General features: G+C 36.6%; 1 protein-coding gene across 1 annotated transcript in view; it reads right to left on the bottom strand.

Annotated features, from left to right (window-relative positions):
- Window positions 1-11,355: 11,355 nt before the first annotated feature.
- Window positions 11,356-21,359, bottom strand: part of Khc-73 (Kinesin heavy chain 73) — a 405,567-nt gene continuing 395,563 nt past the window's right edge. The window contains exon 32 of the mRNA XM_083114710.1: window positions 11,356-20,569. Coding sequence (XP_082970836.1) covers window positions 20,490-20,569 — 80 coding nt within the window. The 3' untranslated portion in view covers window positions 11,356-20,489. The remainder of the gene's footprint in view (window positions 20,570-21,359) is intronic.

A 21,359-nucleotide genomic window follows, 5' to 3' on the forward strand; every position in this document is an offset into this window, starting at 1 on the left:
TTAAAATTTATTATTGTTTTGCTTGATGATTCCTGATTATCTGTTGTAATATTCTGATGTAACATAATAACATAAGAATATAATCCTAGTGTCAATCAATTATTTATTGACTTTAAAAAGCACACGATTCTGTTAAAAGGAGAAAAATTGTATATTAGTCGAGTTTGGAAACAAAAAACCTTGTTTATTCAATAAGTGTATTTAGTACACCACAATTCATTGCATGAAATCACACCCGCAACCTTATTTCAGGCAAGCAGATCAGATCCTGTGTTGTAAACATGTCGGGCAAAAGTTTTACATGTGGTCTTGGCTGAAGTGATTCAATGCATCATTCTTGTGATCATATGAGAAATGTGTACATGTAAAATATTGCAATTTTTTTGCTGTAAAAAAGGCTTCTCATACTTTTTCCTTAACACCTGTGAATCTGTTTGCCTGACTTCATGCTGGTTTTTTTTCCCCCAAACTGTATTGCAAGATGACATCAAGTTGAAGATCATCCATTCAAAACTCATGATCTTTTAATTTTGCATTAGAATATGCAGTCAGGAAGGCAGAAGAAATTATACTGTGCACTAGATTCGATTTTATCTTCCAAGACTTGCCTGACGCTTCAAATTTGAATTTGCAAGTGTGCAGGAAACATGAATTTAACGTTAGTCTACATAATTTTGCTGCAAGTGCGCACATTTTAATTTGCATTTTAATAGCCTGTCACACTTGCAACAATGCTGCAGTACAATTCACTATTAGTACACATTATGGACTCCAGGTGCATTTTGATTTGATAATTGGTGCATCATTTTAATTAAGGAGCAATAGCAGCAATTAGGAGAGACAAGGGGGCATTTATCCCCCACTGTTTTTTCAACTGTTTTTTTTTTTTTTTTTACCTTTGTTTTTTCAACTTTAACCCCCACACTATGAGCTTCTAATGTTCTCTCCCAGTTTTAAGGCTGGGTTACATTGGTGGAGTGAGCAGGAGAGTTACTGGGACGAGTTACTGGCCTGTCTGCTCGACTCGACCCTTAAGAATTCTATGGCGAGTAGCTGTTTACACACTTTTTACTCGACACCAGCCAAGTGGGATAGTAGCTGCAGCTGTTTGATGCTCTTTTAGCATAATGAACTCATCGACGTCGTTGGCGATTAAAAAAAAGTTCTGAAACTGTGTACACATTTTTTTTATGATGAGGACATGTCTAGAAAGAAAACTAAATTCCTTTATTTTTATATTTTCAATCGTTCTTGGTTGTACGTAAAACGTAAATGCTTTATTTTCCATTTTACTTCTCCTACTCCAAATACATCAAGTCCCATATCCTGCACTTATGGCCTCATACACCCATAGTTTCTTTTGTTTGTTCCTATAATTCACACAAAGTCCATAGACACTCATGTTCACGGTACAGTTTAACAAAATTTATGTTGATTAAAAAAAATACAAGCAATCTCGCAACACTCTTATCACTACACAGACTCTATACTCTCCTCAGAAAGCATTTACATTGATCAAGTGGTCTGTCGAGTTTATGGGCAAGTGAAAAAAATGATGGGGGAGGAAGCAACTCTGTCGAGTCGCTGTCTTCCCTTTCTGTCAACTGAGGATAAAGTAGATGTCTAATCTAAGATTAGATGTCAGAAATAAGGTGCCAGATATATTTGTATTTGGGAGGACACCTTTTCCAGCATCCTTGCGACAAGGTACATGCTTATTTCAATTGTAATTGTAACTGTAATTGTGAAAAGTGGAAACATTACAAAACAAGCAGTTTCTGTTACGGACTTCCTGTAACGCAATTTGCCAGGACCTGCTGCATGACTGAGCCACCAAGCGGCTGACGCTCTCGCGGTAAACAACTGAAATAACCTCCCTGTATTATCACAAGTTCTTCAAACACAAGAAAACGGGCATGTATGATGTGAAACAGCTTGCTCATAAAAACATAGTTAATTTATTTCCAATTATCCTCAATTGTGCACAACTTTTTTTTTTTCATTTACAGTAACAGGCAATAAAATTTGAACATCTAGATCCTGAAATCCTTGTAATGTGTGTTGCCAAATTCTACGGGGATCACCTTCAATAACTACTTTTTAATAGGAAGTTCTGCTAGAACCGTAGAGTTAGGCAACTCATTGAAGGGATGGATTATTAATGAAAAGGATTGGCCCTGACTCAGGCCCTTCCCCGGAAAGTGAAGGAAGCCAGTATTTCAGGATCTAGGTGTTGCATTTATATTGCCTGTGACTGTACCTCACCGTTCCTCTCACAGTAGCAATGTGAGAGAGATATTTTTCTAAAAACCTATGTGAGCAGTACTATGAGTCAGAAACGTCTGGTCTGGCTTTACTTTCAACTGAAAATGACAAGACCCAAAAAATCAAGTTAACAAAGTAATCGATGCCTTTGCGCAAATTTTAATCAAGTAAATATGTATTTCACAGTATCTATTTTATTAATTATTTTGTGCTATTCGTCTCTATAACTTGACAAGTTTTAAAACAAGGTGCTGCAAATAGCTGCTGCGCAGCTCACACAAGATTTCCCCACTCCATTCTTCACAGCGACGTTGGTTCGCAGTGTTGCAACCTGGAGGGAGCGGAATGGTCTGAGGATTTTCAACGAAATTTGTATTCCCTTATTTCTGGGTACATAAATTCAGCTCACCTTTCGCCAATGACTCTTTTCCTTTTTTAAAACTTTGCCTCCCTGATGGCGCAGTGGTAGCATTGTCACCTTGTAATCAAGGGGTCCCGGGTTCAATTCCTGTTGGAGGCACATAGTGGTTCAGATCCCACTTTAAACTGTAGGTCCAGTCCCGATTAGCCTTACTGTGCATAAAGTGGACTTAAAACAACAAATCAATCCAATCCAATTCTTTTAAAACTTGAGAAACCATCCATTTAGATACTCCCGTGGCGGCGCTTGTGGACTCAACAACATTATACTTAAGTTTATGTAACTCCTCCTGATTTCAAAAATATGGTGCAACACTGTAAACAATTTCTCTGGCCTGTCCTCTAAGGGGCTTTCCAGAGCAGATTGTGGATTTCGTTGGACCCGGCATGATTTGATTTTTACATTTCAAAAATATGCAGTCAAGAGTAAAGAGCAAGAACATTTCAATGCTTTAAAAAAGAACACAGGCAAGCATGTTATCAGATTGCCTTCTCGTAGCGATTGATTGTTGTATGATAAACAACCCACCCCACTCGGCTTAAAAAAAAAAAACAAGCCATTGCTCGATGTCGCATTCAGAAAATGAAGTCATTCACCCAGTAGTTTCTCTTCGTTATAAACCTTAACGCACGTGTATAATACTACAGTTTACGATCCGCGCACCGCACGCATTTTCAAAGACCGGATTAAATCAAATGAACCACTGATAAACTGATATGAGCCTGCATCGTGAATCTACACAGTAAAAATTGTTTGTCATATTTGTTTTACCTTAATTTTGCTGAGTTGGCGCTACTCTTACTCTCAAGGCCAGACCAGTACATAGAAGTGTGCTGGGGAGGATGATGTAATAGGAACGGTTCCACAGCGATCTGCACATATCGGGACTTAACTTGCCAGGCTATAGTATTTGTAAAAAAGACAAACACATATTTAATCATAATAAAGATAAATCTATTTGCTTACATCGCAGGTGCTATTTTTATGCATCTTTTGTATTTGTAGATGCAGCCACTGTAAGAGCAGAAACTTGAGTAGTCTGACTCGGATCCCTCATGAGCCTCGTTACGCCCCTGACTTTAAGTGCTCTTCGCTTATATTTTGCCATTTTTAGCAAAAATTTACCCACTTCTACTAAAAATTTATTATTTATGTGATGCCCACTTTAAGTATGTGACAAATTAATGGACAACTATTTTTATTCATACTATTCTTGTTAAACTAAAATAACGGACATTTCCACTCTAACCTAAAATATGATTTTAATTGTGTCACTACATGGCATTCATTTTATATTAACGTTGTGCAAAATAGTTTGTGTTAATTTGAAATAGTTTGCGAGAAATTGACCTTACAAGTTGTGCCAAATTGATGCTGTACATCACGAAAACCGAACGGCCTCTGATTGGATATTCCAGTTATAACGTTCTCGTTCGGCAGTGAACTCGGTCGTCTGCTCAGCACTCTAGAGATCCATGCACAAAGATGTTCGTTGCTCTTCGTGTTTGTAACCTTGAATATTGAAGAGGATTCTCTGAGATTTTCAAAATTAACGTTTCAATTATGACATGCGAGAGATGTACGAAAGCCAATTCCGGCAATCTAACGTGCAGATGCATTCACGGTAGCTCCATATTTTGCACAACTGATATTGAATGCAGCAGAGATAAGAGGAGCGGAAGCATCCAGTTAAGTTTTGCAAGGGAAATTTAACATGGTATTTACTTTCATCGACAGCTTATTCAAGATCATTTAATATTTTCTGTTGAAAGATTTTCTCAGTAGCAATCATTCCTAATTTTCAGTTATTATTAGTAGTGCTGGTATTACTGCAGTGCAGTAAGTTTACCTGGAGAAAAATGTCAGTGTCTTTTTGCACGACGCTATAAACCAGCATTTTTTCTTTTTTCTTGCGTAGCTGAAAATAAATGTATGTAATGCAAAAGAGCATCGGGAAGGGTGGGGGTTCGTTGACCAGCTCCTAGAAGTTGGCATCGTTCATTTCAAGTTACAAAAAACAGACAGTATATTATTTTTATAGTAAATAATAACAGAAATAAATTTCAGTTACATATTATTCCAACCATGGGCGTTGCCAGAATTTTGTGCTGCAACTCGGAAAATTATAAAACTTGAATAGTAGAAATAATAACAATAATAAAAATTGATAATAATAAAATTGTTATTTTACAATGATAAATATTATATACTAATAAAAATAAACAGATAAGTGAATATCTAGTACAAAGTTATTTCATACATTTTTTGTTAACATTTCACTCAGTGTACTGAAATTCACAGTTATTGTATTTGTTATTAACTTTTGCATACATCATTTGCGAAAAGGCTGTACAAGGTAGGGGAAAATTTTACTCATAAGGTTTATGTTGTGACCTCTCCCATAAAACTATATTTTTTGGAATATTGAAAACTGTGGAACTATTTATTTATTGGATTAAATAGTAGAACATTGAGCTACAACTTGGTTCAAATATTAACTAAATGATCTTTATTTCTCCTATTAACAATAAAAATAACAAGCTTTCTTCTCTTTTCTGCTTGAAATGAACGATGCCAATTTCCAAAAAAAAGGGGGGGGGGGTCTGACTCCCTTCCTTTTGACGACCATGATTCCAACAGAATAATCAAAGTAAAAAAATGCGCAAGATCGAAAAGTTCAGTGTAAAATACAGGAACCATATCCTTATTATTTAATCCTAGGAATAGGTAGTTCAAGTTTTCAAAATTCCAAAAATTAGACTTCTTATGTGAGAGGTCGCACCATAGACTAAAAATACTTCTTAGTCAATGGTCGCACTATATGACCAAAATTTACTCCTAACTGAATTTTTTTCTTGAACAAGGCATGTGAATGTAAATAACAAAATATAGTACCTTGCATTTCAGTACACTAACTGTATTTGAAATGAAAAAAAAAAAAAAAAAAGTTGCGCTGCATATTCGCTCATCTGGTGGACTGAATAGAACAGCCTGCCCAAGGAAGGATGTAATAAAATTATTATAGAAATAAAAACTTTTATCTTATTAGTTTATAATTGTTATTGTTGTGCAATAACAATCATAACCATTATTATTATTTTTAATGTTTTACCTTTTATTACAGCCTGAACCCCTTCCTTCGTACAAAAATTTCTGGCTCGCCCATGGTAATGCACCACAATGTAATCAACAGTATTTTTAGTAACTTGTACTTTTACATAGCTTTCAGACTAATTTCATTGTTCTTGCAGCTTATCAGTCATGTGGCCTCGCCATGTAAATCGCGCACAAACAAGTCGTGGTTTTTTTCATTTTTTTTTTCATTCGTGGGTACATTGAGAAATATCATATTGGAGCATCTGGAACTCGGGGATTTGGTCAGGAACTTTTGTCGGCTACGAGGTTTTTCGGATTGTCATTGTGTTATCCGGTTTTTTTTTCATAGTTATTACATGTTTGGCTATAAAGTACCTCTTGTGAGGTATTCGAAGTGAAAATTCATTTGGATTTATTAACTTAGAGTGTGTATTTGTGTAAATAAGAGTATATTAGTGATAACAATAAACTGACTCACCTGAACGCTATTAATCAATGTAATGGGGGAAGAAGCAACCCTATGTGCTGCTGATACCCTACTAGCATTAAGTGGTGGTGAAACATACTAACATATCAAGAGTGAGTGATGAGGATGCTATCATGAAAGGGGTGGAAGAACAACAAGAACATTGTGCACAAAAGAGATTGGCGGATTCAGAATCATCTGCCCAACCAGATAAAATTATCCGATCGAACAAGAATGAAAGTTCTCCATCACGACAGTACACATATGACAATGCACAATCAGGTCCATATAATTAAATAGGGGGGGGGGAGTTCCAATTCTCGCCACCAGGGTAAAAAATGGCACTGTATGCAGTCAAAACGTGGTATGGTTACAGGAAAAAGGCAGGAAAGATCAAACACATGAGAAAAATGGTTCTGGCTAGGAACTATGGTTACAAGAACTGTTCAATATGGCCTCCCAATTTAGCAACATGCTGCATTCGTAACACGGCATGGTCGACAGTTGCTTGCAGCATGTCTGGTGAAATCTGAGCGATATGTCGTTGTATGCTAGCCTTCAGATCAGGCAGAGACAGGACATGAAATAATTTCCTCTCATAACAGAATGTGAGTGGGTTAGGCAGGTTGTGTTAGATTGCTTTAGAATGTTTGAACCTTTTATTGTAATTTATGTGTATAATATTTGTTAAGAGCATGATATACGTTGAAGCCGCAAAGAATAGCCAGAGAATGAAGATTCACAATAAGTTAAAAAAGCTTAAAGGGAAATTAGAAGGATATAGGAAGGTAGGGATGAAAGAGCGAGAGGAAAAAGAAAACTGGGAGAAAACCGATGGTTGCATAATGAATCTAACGGAGAAGGAACTCCCCAAAGAAATGAGGATAATTATGGTTAAAGGACAAAAATATGCTATAGGGATAAGACAAATTGAAAAGGAAGAATTTATTATAGTGGCAGAAGGGATAATATCAGTAATTGACGACTGGGAAGATAAGAAAGAGGTGAGACGCAAGATCCATGACGTCATAGAAAACCAGATTAGAAAAGAGAATTACAAGGGAGGAAAATGCGGGGGAGGGAACGTTAGCAAGGAGAGGAGGCATAAGGATGACATAAAAAAGTTGAATAAGGTTAAAAAATTAGCAAAAGACAGTAACGTGCATATTATACGATCTGACAAGGAAAATAAGATTGTCGTAATAGATAAAGGTGAATATAGAAGGAAATTAGGGGAATGTTTTGACAACAATGATTTTAAGATTGAAGATTGGAATCCAATAAAAAGATTATGACGAGGAATTAAGAAAGGCATAGGAACCAGTATAACAAAAGCAAGACTGGAAAAGAAAGTTAAAAGAGGGGTGTAAAAAGGGGGAAATCCCAACCACTATCGGAATTCCAAAAACTCATAAAGAAGGGATTCCCCTTCGACCTATCATTCCAGTGTATAGCCACCCAGGTTACGGGCTTGCCAAAATCCTAGTTAGAAGAATTAAAAGAGTGAGGGAAAAAACAGAATTTGGTATTAAGAACTCCATGGACGTCAAAGAAGATATCGAAAAACTTGAAGTTAATAACTCCGATCGCATTGTGAGCAATTCAACTAGAGGAAAAAAAATTCATACAGGGGTTCATCATAAGGCATTATCGGGAGATCTATATATCAACAAAGAATCAGCCCATGCCAACAGAACAAAGAATAACGTATTTCAAAACTTCTTTCTGTGGGCTCACAGATTATGTAACAACCAAGCTGATTTGCGTAAAGAAATCAAATAGAATTGGAAAGAGGAACGGATACAGAGAGGAGGAGTTAAAGGGGATTTAAGTAAAGCTAGGTTATGTATGGGAAAGGATTAGAAAGGAATAAACAGAAGAAAGACGGAAAAGAAGAAGAAGTTAGAGATGAAGAGGGGGAATTTAAATATATAGGCATTCCGTACTTTCCCGGAATATTGGAGAAAATCGATAGACTTGTAAGAGGATATGGCATAAGGTGTGGGATGCGAGCTCCAAAAACTTTAGAAAAGCATTTCACAGGGTATAAGAAAGATAGAAATGAGGAAGAAATAAACGAGGGAGGGATGAAGGGTGTGTATGGAATAGTTTGCCAATGTGGCAAGGAATATGTGGGCCAAACAGTAAGAAGCATGAATGTTCGGTGGGGAGAGCACGACAGGGATATAAGGGAGGGAGTTCCCAAGACGGGGCTCTCCGAACATATCCTTGACGAAGGACACGTAATCGCCAAACGGAAAGTGCTTAGGGAAGAGGAAAAACCTATAAGAAGGAATGTATATGTAAGGGAAGAGAGAATAAATTAAACAGGGATGATGGGAATATCGATGAGATGTGGGGGAAGATGTTCAAGAAGTGGGATGGGAAGGAATACGTAAAAATAGGATTTAACGTAACCCTGGAAGTAGCACGCAAAGCTCAAATGGAAGAGGAATTCTCGCTGGTCTTCACGTGAACTGGAATGGAGGAGTGGGGGGAAACTGAGGGGAAATAGAGGAGAAAGAGAGGGGAGGTGCCCGACCTTGCGCTCTATGAGGAAACTTGCAGCACATGCAGACCATGGCTATTCACAGTTTTAAAGTTTTAACATTCCAAGGAGCAGTTTCTAATCAGGGAAACAGCATGGTAGTATGATGTGTACCTGTAATGGGTTTTAGATTTTCATCGTTTTTTAACCACACACCTTTTACCAATCCTATATCCTGTACCTATGGAGAGGTCGACGTGGTTATGATTTACACATAACCTAAACGTGAACAACCTGAGGAAGGGAGCAGTTGCATCCCAAAATGTCGCAGGAGTTACCAAGATACTCGCAAAACATAAGTTATTAATATATTTATATTAAATTTGTGAGTAATTCGCACAACATTCATCATGGATCCTAGAATGGCCACCCTCATCTAGCAGGGGGAAGGGAGATCATCCCCCTTAGAAAATCAGTGGTGGAACATATCAGTCTGTTCATTGTGCTTTTTTTATATGGAAAGTAATTAAGTGTTATCCCCTTTTCAAATACAGTAAAACCTCATTAATCTGGACCCCGGTAAGCCGGACTTTGCTTAATCCGGACAGGCAAAAGAAGAGTATGCTTTCGGAAGAAGCCGCATTGACACAGGAATACCCTCGTACTGCATTGTACGTACAGTATTGCTTTACATTTTAGTGTACTGTATAGTGTATTTAGGCTTATGCCTTTTAAATACACCATAATAAACGTGTTTTGTTGCTATAAACGGAGTTTTAATGCACTTTCTACTGTTATTTTAGTTAATCCGGACTTTTGTTAAACCGGTCAACTTATCTGCCCATTGGTCCGGATTAACGAGGTTTTACTGTAATTGAAAATAAAACATTGCCCCCCCCCCCTTCCTGAGGATTTCGGGCAGGGCTTCAGCCCTTTTAGCCCTTCCCCTGGCTGCAGGTAGGTGCTCCGTGTGTGAACAGGTTCTTATTCTTTCGATTCACAGAGGCCAACAGGTACGTTATTCATGTGTTAGGGAACGTTCAGACCAAAAATTCACCATTAAAAGCTGCACATTTTGCTTATCACTTGTGTGTCACTCATCCTTAGTTGATTGTTTGAATTGGGTTATTTCAGATAGCTTTTTCTGCCACTTTTACCTAATTGCGAGGATGAAGATGAGTGATGATATGATCAAATTGATGAAGGGACACTCGCAAAGAACATCCTTACCCAGGCTGGGATTCTAACCTGGAACCTTTGGTGTTGTAGCGCTAACCACTCTGCCATGGAGGTCAGCTCCTCATGCTCTCTTATACTGGGTGGTCCAAAAGTCCCGGAACGGTCATATATCGTGAGAAATACACATCGAATCGGAAAACGAAAAAATACGTGTTTAATAAGTGAAAGAAAGCTATTCAATGACATCACACTTGATTCCCCACCCCAGGGGGCAACTGAAATTTTAAATAGAAACCCCCATTTTGTATTGTAGAATCGGAAAGAGGACTTCATTCCGAGTCCAACGAGCTATCAACCATCCTCCTAGCTCAATTAGGAACGGAGATATTACAATTTTAAAATTTCAAAGGGACGATCTACACCTAATTGAGCTACAGTGAAAGCGATTTCAGATTCGGAATTTAAAATCGCCATATCTCCGTTCCTAAATGAGCTAGGAGGATGGTTGATAGCTCGTAGGACTCGGAATGAAGACCTCTTTCCAATTCTACAATACAAAATGGGGGTTTCCATTTAAAATTTCACAGTTGCCTCCTGGGGGTGGGAATCAAGTGTGATATCATTGAATAGCTTTCTTTTTCACTTATTAAACACGTAGGGTCAAGTGCCCATATTTCGGATAGGTTCCTAATTTCGGATACCAAGAAATTTCCACCTTAGAACAGCAGCGCCGAAGTGCAGATAGTGCCAACTAACACGCTACTTCGTCCCAAAGTTTCACCCTTGTGCGTGACCTTGAGCAATGTTTCTTTAGTGTGTGGCTGATATTTCTGACTTTTCCGGAGTTTTGATGTAATATTTCACCATCCAATCTTAGGCCTACAACTGGAAGGTTAGTATTTACTCACTTCTGTCTAAATTTTATATAATCTTGAGAGATTCAGCAAACATTATTACGTAGTTTCAGTCACATTATTTCAGAGGGGGAACGCACAGAATCGCCATATTGAATATGTGACTGGGTTTCCTAATTTCAGATGGTACACGGGTACCGAATTTCGACTATCTGAAATTGTGCACCCTTTCCAAATACTCATTAGTAACCCTATCCGAAATTAGGCAATACCCTATCCGACATTAGGCAACCTTTTTGTCAGACTAAAAATATGCATACAATTCTTTGTTTCATAAAATATACCAAGTCTTTCTTATAAATGTTAATATAACTTTCAGAAACATTAATAAATATATGTTCAATGTTTATCAACACATTTATGGCTTATTTTGTTTACATTTAGGTACTGAAAATCTAATTTGAAATTAAGTATCCGAAATATGGGCACTTGACCCTATCTTGTGCTTATAAGAAAAAAATTCTACCATGCTAGGATGAAGACAAATAACAATAAGCAACATTTCTTTTATAACATGTATTGACATTTGAAATTTACATTGGAATGAGACACATGACTATAGCTCTAGCTAAATACAAAATAAATATGGCGTAAGGTGGCAAAATGTCTATGAAGGCATATATGTGTCTATATACTTTTTTGTTGTTTTTTTAAAATTTTTTAAAATCTAAATTAGGGTTATTGTCCATAACAAATCTACAGAATTTAAAATGCAGCGGAGATATCCAGGAAGTCTTCTACACCAATTACATAGTTCTTCTTTACTTCTACGAAGAAGAAGGAAATGCCAACACCCACGTGTCTAACAAGATTTTCAGCTCTATTGATTGACGGAGCAACGGGAGCCAACGGATTGTATCTGGGTTTGCATACACACTATGATTAGTAACTCCTGTTGGAATGACGAAAGAGTGCACAGGACGAAAGGGCATTTTCGGCAACTAAATAATACTGGTCCATCATGCAATGTTGAAAAAACCACCAACTTAAGTACAAATTGTTTCTTTTTCAATACAAAGCAGCACGTCAAACAGAAAAACAGACACGCACTTTCAGTATTAACCTCCATTCATACTCATAAAAAGTATTGCTGATCATAGGACTTAACTCGCATAAAAATTTACTTTCACATGTGCTATACCCAACTGCTAAACCTAAAAAAATAACTTCACAAATAACATTTTTTCGCATTCTTTTGACATGTATGGTTCCCCACTTAAATTAATTCAAATGTCATTTTTGTTGGCATCCGCATCAGTTACATTGAAGTTGTCACACAGTTGGATTATATTTTGCAAAAATAAATGTACTAGAGAAATTGGTATTTCTGAGAAAGCATTCCTAATGCTTACCATTATGTTATATTATACTCTTTCCCTCACTGTACTACGTAAAAAAATCAGTACCTGTACTCAAAATGTGGACAAAGAAAGCAAAACCTCGATTATATGCATAATTAATAATTTTCTTATTAAAATAAATGTAGAATTGATAAAATGAACAAGTAAAACCGTTAGTTTTGTTGCTTTAACAATTGAATTAATGCAAAATACTAATAAGATAAAAAAGTTGAAAATATCTAAAACGTGCAAACTGTTGGACAGAATTCCCATCCAATAGCATGCAACCAGGGTTAGGCCTGACCAAACAAGATTTCTCAACATTTATCTTGTCTCCCTTTTTGACCCTACAATGTTGTAATTTCTTCCTCAAAACTGTTTTGAAATGTAGAATACATAAGAAGTGCATTCACATTTCATATGCTATTATGGTTAACACCTGTGGCTATGTGAACAAGAAAGTGCAAAGACATTACCAGATATTTTATCTTCTTTCATTCCTCTGAATAACCCAGTAATACCCAGCCATTCTAGAAGGCTGCTAAGTAGATTTCTATCCATAATGATTTCTCAGGAACTTTAGCAACTCTACTAGAATAACAGTTGGTTTACTGCGAAACATTTTGCACCAACATATATTTTGCTACACAACCATTGATGCCCATTATTCTGTATCTCAACATTCTTACTCTTTCGAAAATTTATTCCGAACCGCAAATACATATAATCGAGATTTTGCTTATTTTTCAATTCACATCCAACAACAACACTTTCTGTTATACTGAAAACAAGTTTTGGAAATAGCTACTTATTAAAGATTAAAACTCAAATTTCTCATTAGAATGAAAAGCACATTAGAAGCTTGCATGCATATTTTAACAATGAGGAACGTAAATTAAAAAATACACAGGAGTAGTTGTACTTAACCAAACATAATGGAAAGTTCTACATACAACAACATGATTAGGAGTTTCAAAAATTGAGGTTAGGATCTACAATTAATGGCTGCCAAACTTGTGTGTCAATAACATATATATTAATCATAGCATGACATTATTTTATGCCTCTAACCATCAAATTGGTTAGGTTAAAATGCATCATTAACAAGCTTGCAGCTGGAACAATGACCCTCGGGAATTTTTTTCATTTCAATACATCACACAGTGGAAGGAACTTCCGAAAATATCCATGAGCAAATGTTTGATTTCATTACAAGCTACATACTAAAAATTCACAATCAAACTCTTTTTGCAGTGACTCAATCAGTATCTGATTTTTGAGGAAGTAATACATTTTGACGAGAGTAAGATTTATTCACCATGCTTAACATGTTAAAGAAATAAATGGAAAAATGATTGAGTATGTTGCAAGTTTACAGCAAAAATTGGTGTTGTTTGGGGGATGAGGGTTTCCTGAATTGTCAGTGCGAGGAACAGGAAAAAATTTTTAGTCAATATCCCAAAACACTTGGGAATTTTGAATGATTGTGACTTAAAATGCTTTTCTACATTATCAGATATGTGAAAATGATCATTTCCACATACTGTGTAGAATTCAAGGTTTTCACTGTATAAGGATTTTCACACTTAATTGGGAACTCGATATTATTCTCAATTCTGAATGTAGGATTTATTTTTTACTTCATGCTACAACCTCGTCCCAAAAAAAAAATTCAGTCTTTCATACACTACAAAAGGAATGCTTTTAACTTCAGAACTCCATCCAAGATTAATTATTAATATTGAGTTTTTTATGAACTGTTAGAGATATTCTTGCTGTAGCCACAATTGACATTGGTGGCTCGTAACTTCCACCAGTGGCAAAATGGCTTGTACACACAGTAGTCTTAAAACAGGCCAATTAATAGTCTCCTTTGAAGGAGGTTCTGACACTTGTTACTTGGAAACAAACCTTTGGAAATAAATACAATATGTCATACTATGTGACTTGGCTTGGGCTGTTTCCTCAACATGCATTGTCATCTTGGTCATGCATGTACAGTGGAGGGAAAAGTGCATGTTCCGGTGCATTCTCTTTAGTGTGAAACTCCTGTGTAGCATGTCACTTGTCATTTCAGTCTGAAAGTTCCCTAATTCAAGTTATGTTCTATTGTCAGTGCAGATATGCACTGAAAATATTGTATCAAGATATACATACAAGACTTTTTGCATTCTCGTGAATGAATTGAGCTACACCACTGCACACATTCTTATCATTTCTGCGTATCATTCTTTTTTGAAAATACTTATTTCTTCAGCATATTTTTCTCTGTCATATTGGAGTGTGGATAAAACAACAAGCAAGATTGTCATTTTTATTTCATGGAATGTATAAACTAAATGCATATCATGACCAAAAAATGCAACAATACATTACAAATTTGGTTTTAAATTTCATTTTCAGTTGAAGATGCCATAGGTTAATTCTATCGGACTCAACTGATATAAGTTTCAATATTTTTACTTTACCGATATTTCTATAATTACCCTCTAATTGAATGCAAAATTCCATCATTTTGTTACTGTTGTTAATACATATAATAGGATGGTTCTTGTGTATTCTTAAATAGCGTAGTAAGGCAAAACCCATTGCAGTCACATGACCACATACATTAAGTAGGTGAATGAACCATTTGGGCTTTCCAAAGGATATTTGCCATTTAATACCAGTTCAAATTTCATGTTACTCCATCCCTACTTTTGTGTGAATCCCACTAATGCTGTCGTTATTCGCAATGCTACAGTGCTCTTTACGAAACACAAATTGCAACAAGGAATTACAGCACATTTGCAAATTGCATATTAAATCATCATGCACACCATTGTAAAAAAGTCAAAAGGAAATAGTGGACATATATTTATTTTAGGGTTGGGCTGACCCTGGTCCAGTGTATCGACATTGGCCAATAAGAGTGTAATTGGTACCAGAAAGCATATGGTTTCAGTTTATTTCAACATATTAAAGCCCCAATCCCACTGACATAAATGTTCACCACGAAGGAAGCCTCGTCCTGCAATTGTGGCCATGTGGTCTAAGGTGTCATTGTTTGGGCTCCGGCTATGGGATGCATGCAGGTTCGAGTCTCCTGGGGGAAGCGTAACAACTTTTCTCCTGTGTATGGGACCGGTGGCCATCCCTCAGCATGAGGAAATTGGGCAGCTATGAACAGCGTAACCCGGTTATAGAAACCTACAATAACGACTGGGGAGTTCAATGTGCTGACCACACATCACCCCATAACTGATAATCTCGCACCTTGGCATGTTGGAGTGAGGCCGGCAGTTGGTGGGTAGGCCCACGCCCCCATTTTAGGGCTTGGAAATTAACAAAAAAAAGACCTACAAAAGTAAAAAAAAAAAAAGGACCTAAAACCACAAGAAAGGACGTATAAATGTGATCCAAATTAATTAATAACTTCAGTTTTAATTACATATTGAATGAATATGCACGGCACCTCCTTATCTGACTTGAGATCTTTGCAGGCTCGCGCTGTCTGGTCCTATACACCATGCTGAAAGCTTCAAAACGAGAAAGTTGCCACTTAGGGTGAAAACACAGTGAAGCACATCCCTCATCGCACGTCACCAGAAACTCGCAGGGACAAGTTCCGGTAATTCAAAACCATGGAGTTAAATGGGTAAAAGCATAGTGGAGCCCCGCTCATCGCGAGATGTTCCAAAGAACAAACATGGTTTGATCTTGGGTCCCTTGTTTCAAGTGGAAGGCTCCGTGATTGGTCCACTCAAGGTCACTTCTCCCTTTTTTGGAACACACCCTCCTTTTCCCCCACTTTTTTTTGACAGAGTTGTCGTTTGCAAGCTTGTGTGATGGCGGTCAATGTGACTGTCCGACAACCGGTTCATTCATTATATCCTGACATTTTTATGGCTTGACCGGACTCCGTGCGATGAACAAGGGTCCCTGTGCCTCACCGTGTTTTTACCCTTACAGCGCGACCTTCCAGACAAGTTACGGTTAAAGGATCTTGTACTAAGACCTAAAAAAAGGCTAAAAAAGGACCAATAAGCCAAAAAACGCCGAAAAGAACAAATAAAACCCACCTTTTTTTGCTCCAGCCACCTTTACCCCCATTGTTGCCCCCAGGCAGGCCAGAAAAATTCCGACCATAGATGACCAACCACAGGATTTGAACCCGGGTCATCTTCATGGCAGTCATACACCCTGTGACTGAACCACCATGGCCTTGAGACAATTTGATATGATAATAATGAATGTAGTTATTTAAAAGCAAGATATCTGAGTGTGTATATGAGCTTTATGTGTAAAATTTATATGAAAAGGGTATATTTATGTACCTAAAATGTATGGTGGGCGTAAACAGCCAGATGTAAACTGAAAGTCCAATAGCATTTGTTGTTGATGGTTGTCATGTCTAGACAAAATTCGGAATTCGGAAATGAGTTGTTAATGTTGCAAGGATCCCTAAAAAAGGACATTACAACCCTGTAAACTATGGAAAATTAGCGATAATTGAATTTTCTTGGTCTTTTGAGACAATTTCATGGAAGGTCGGAATTGAGACTAAAAGAATTGCCCATCTCAGCATGTGAGTGCACAGTCGAAAGTGCGGAAGTCACCAATATACCAGCTCACGACATGCTACAAGAGATCCATATCAAATACATAAAAAAGCCGCATGGGTTAAGCAGGAACCAAACTCCCACAGAATGTTTCGTAAATCCAAGTCAGTGGGTCCTTTTTCGAAGGACCGAGAAGTGAAAATAAGATGCTTATGCACTTTTGTTACCGTTAACAATTCATCCCCTTCAGTGGAAGTAAATACATCATACAGAACAGTCAAACTGCACAGATTTTCCGTAGAGCCGTGCCTGGTAAACTCTTCAAGTCAATGCTCTGGTCTCAACAACTTTAATCGTAAATACCTTTCTATATTTTTAACTTTATATGAATCAAGTTTATTTGACATCCTTGAAAATACAATAATATTTTTGTGTGTTTTCAGTTCCCCCAACCCCCACCAATCCTGACTTTTCCAGGATTGCCAAGTCAGTGGGAACTTTGATATCATTACACTGACCTCGAAAAACCAGGAAAACCACTCTACCGCTCGCCCACCAAGATATAAAGGCAATGTTGTATTGTGCCAACTTTATCTTCGCTCCTGACCTGTAGACCTCGTGTCACTTAAGCCTTTCTTCTACAACCGACAATGCAGCTCACAGTCATGAAAATTTACAAAAATTTCCAGCACCTGGTGTAATCACTGTGTATTTTACTCCAAGATCCTTTTGTAACACCATGCCAGACAAAGCTGCCAAGGGTAGGCAACGGGAATGTTGAAAGTTGGTAATTTAAGAGGTTTCACTGGTATTGTTCAAAATACAGAAATACAAACAAAAATCCAAAGGTCATTCTGAAACTAATGCCTCATCTGTAGAGGCATGCAAATTTCGTTTTTGACGAAAACACGAAATATGAAATAACATGCTGTTATGTTCATTTTTCATGTTTCTGAAAGGTGTGAGGTGCATTTTTCTACTCTTAAACACGAAATTTACCGTTTATATACCAACGCGACACTTTCTGAAGTCTGAAGTATCCTGCGAGATATGCAATTCACGGAAAATTTATTAATTCTGCTGCAAATATTTGAGAAGCAAAAATGGACCGCTTTACCAGGAATAAACTTAATATTCTGGTAACTACATAAAAATGCTATTAGAAGGGGTAAATTTATTTTGTGTAATAAGTGCAGTTTTTAAATCAAATTTAGGATTATATTCACAATTTTAAAACCAAAATGTCATTTTATGTAGCACTTTTGATGTGATTATCACCGCTATAACACCGAAATTTTATTTTATTTACCACTTTTGAACCTGAAATTGACTCTGTTTTTGTACCGAAATTTTGCTTTTTTATTTACCAAAAATATGTGCCTCTACTCATCTGCTGTAAAAAGTAAAAAGTTTGTGATGGAGGAACAAGGAAAGTTTGTGTAAAAATAGATTCAGATGTTTGGTGCTTATTAAGGCTATTCAAAATACTGTCCTTTCCTTCTGATACAATTCTACCACGGTTTAACCTAATCCGCTCTGGAAAAAAGTCAGAGGTTGTTTTTTTTGACCCCTGCATTCACAGTGATTTTAATGTGGTCCACGTCCTGGACATACTGTCCACGAAAGTTGTTTTTGAGAGGGGGCAAACAAATGCAAGTCCGATGGGGCTAAATCAGGACTGTAAGGAGGTTGGGTTATTACTGACCACCCCATTTTGGCAATGGCCTGTGACAACCCTCATGGAAGAACTCAATCACAGCTTTTGTTTTTCTCTGCTATTCATGTTGTTTATTTAGTAACCGACAAATAAAAAACTGTGTGCATTAGTAACATATCACATTATATGTGTGTGAAGTTGCATTGCAATGCGATAACAATATAAGGAGTTATTAACGTGGAGGCACTAATTTCAGGATGACCTTTTGTAGCACACTTAATAATCAAGACAATGTGAGACACGAATTGGTCATAAAAAAAGGCTGGACTTGTAGCATTGAGAATTACATGCAGCATTACTTCATCACTAAAGAAAACTTACACTTTGAATGCAACATATTGAGAAACCTTGTACGAACATAAGAAAAATACTGAAATATCTCATATCAGACACTGATTCACTGCTGAAGGAAGGAAAAATAACAATAACATAATATTTAAAATAATAACAACAATAACAACAAAGGAAAATCATAAATCTTCCTCCTGAGTGATATTTGAATATTACACTCAGTAATATTTTCTTTTTAATTTAAAAACCAACAAAATACCACAGTGAATTATATTTTTTTTTACAGGATCTCATCTTTATACATCTATACAAAGAACACACAGTGAATGCTCAGAATTTCTTTTTAGGAAAACAAAATAACAGATGCCTGGTGGGAACCTGTTCATACACAAAGCACTGGTAAAACAGACGAAAGAAATAAGAGAAAATACAGGACATTTCATAAAAATATCAACGCTTTATGAACAACCCTGTACTTTTTTAAAATATTTGTAAAATTATGCACTAAAAACATTTCTCAGATTCTCTAATGTACAACTTGTTTGGCAGCAGCTACTGTTTGAGCCATCAGGGAGAAATATTTACAAACCAACTGTATATCAGAGGTCAGATTCAATATATATATATATTTATATATAATCTATTATTTATATGCATAATATATATATGGCAGACTTAACAAATTAAGAACTGCAACATTTACAATAAAACACTGCTTAAAAATTCTATACATGCCCTGTAGCCATAATCATCTTTAAGTTCAAAGGATTGCATTTTTTTAAAACACATATTACACATAAAATTATGTGATCTATTCATACAACACATGGGAAAAATGTGGACTGTCACTCATCATGACAAAAACTTGTCAATCTTGGAAGATTTTTAAAAACCTCTTTTTCCTGGGATGATTTCCATCTGGACCGTTATATTTTCAAATTGTTTGGACAAATCTTCTGGGATGGAATCTGAGTTTAAATTATTCATGCGTTCAGCTCCTCTCTCCGGCTAGTATATCATGGACAGTAGCAAGTAGATAGAAACTGGAAAAATGGCTCATCTATCGCCTTGCTTGTTTCACACACACACAAGCACACAGGGCTTAAAACGCTTATATCAAACATATCTGCTTCGCAATCACGCAAACCATCATGTTTGCAAACTCATGTATGATTTTTTAAATGAAAAAATCTACACAGTTTCTTGTTTATATTTTGTTTTGCTCAGACTAGACTGATATTGCTTCCTGGTTATTTTATAAACCACGTTTTCTTTTCTTGTTTTTTTTTTTTTTTTTTTTTAAAGTCTAACTTACTACTTAGCATCATACATGACTACAAGCAGCACGAACTCTGCCCACTTTCGCATCACACCTCCCTGGGATGTTCTAAAACGCTAGAATTAAACTCAAAAACCGCTCACTAACTCAATAGTGTTGAAACATATCCGCAAAAACTGTGCCTAATTCTAACAAAACAAATCAAACAGGTTTATTGTTTACGGTATCTTTATATACAAAAATTATATTCTTCGGTAGGGGTAAAAGTTTCCTTTAAAAAGAGGTTAACATTCTACCACGTTGCAGAGACAACTACAGGAACGCCTAGTTTCTCATTCCTACTCACGAACCACATTCACACATTGTCCTCGATTTCTGATTGGAGGGAAAGGAATTAAAGGAGACCTTGTGTTCCTACCAGGACAAAAAATGGACACTCAACCTGGGTGGATGCTGTTTTAACTTGATACCGCAGCCTCTACTTGCAACGGCCTATTTTCCTTTTCTTGTGCCGACAGAGCTCAGCCCCTCTCCCCTGCTGCGAGACCGGTGCAGGCTGGATAGGCCCTCGCCTGCAATACAAAAAATGTCGCTCAACATTAACTGTTTTGGAACCATTCAAACCTCAAAAACTTTGTGTTGCAGATTCCTAGACACATTGTCCACTGAGAATGCAAATGTTCTATTTTTCTATGGCTCACTTAGCCATTTCATATATGCCATTGTCCAACACCTACATACAAACAGTATTTAAATTTTGAGCATATTTTGCTTCATTCCCAAAATATTGTAGCTGTAAATATTGTACATTAAACTTTAAAGACCACACCCAAAGAACTGGCAAATTACACACAGAAAATTTGCATTCTTAGCGAACGGTGTATTATGCCAAATAAAAGATAAAATATTAGTACAAAAACTGACTAGATTTTAGGTTCAAAAACTGGTATATAAAATGAGATTTTTGGAATTACACTAGACTCTCGCTAATCCGGCCATTCCTTGCACATATGGGTGCTGGATTTGCGGAAGTGCCGGATTATTGAGAGGGTCAGAAATTATGTACTACTACGTAGTTTAAACACATAGGGACTATACAGGCTGTACTTTATTAAATTCAAAGACACTGTACATTCATTTACATAGAAAATTTAGTCGTTCAGTGTGTACATATACAGTAGTATTACTCACTATGAAAGATGTAACGTGTTTCCTTTTAGAAGCCATAGTATGTACCGAACTTCACTGTAAGAAAGTCACAATTTCAAATACTGTACGTATGTATAGCATTGTTTAACATTTTTAACTAACAACATTGTTGAACATGATAATACATTGTTGTGCGTGTCATTTCTGCTTGAG

Source organism: Lepisma saccharinum, chromosome 29 (genome assembly GCF_977018435.1).
Source record: "Lepisma saccharinum chromosome 29, izLepSacc3.1, whole genome shotgun sequence".
Lineage (NCBI taxonomy): Eukaryota > Metazoa > Arthropoda > Insecta > Zygentoma > Lepismatidae > Lepisma > Lepisma saccharinum.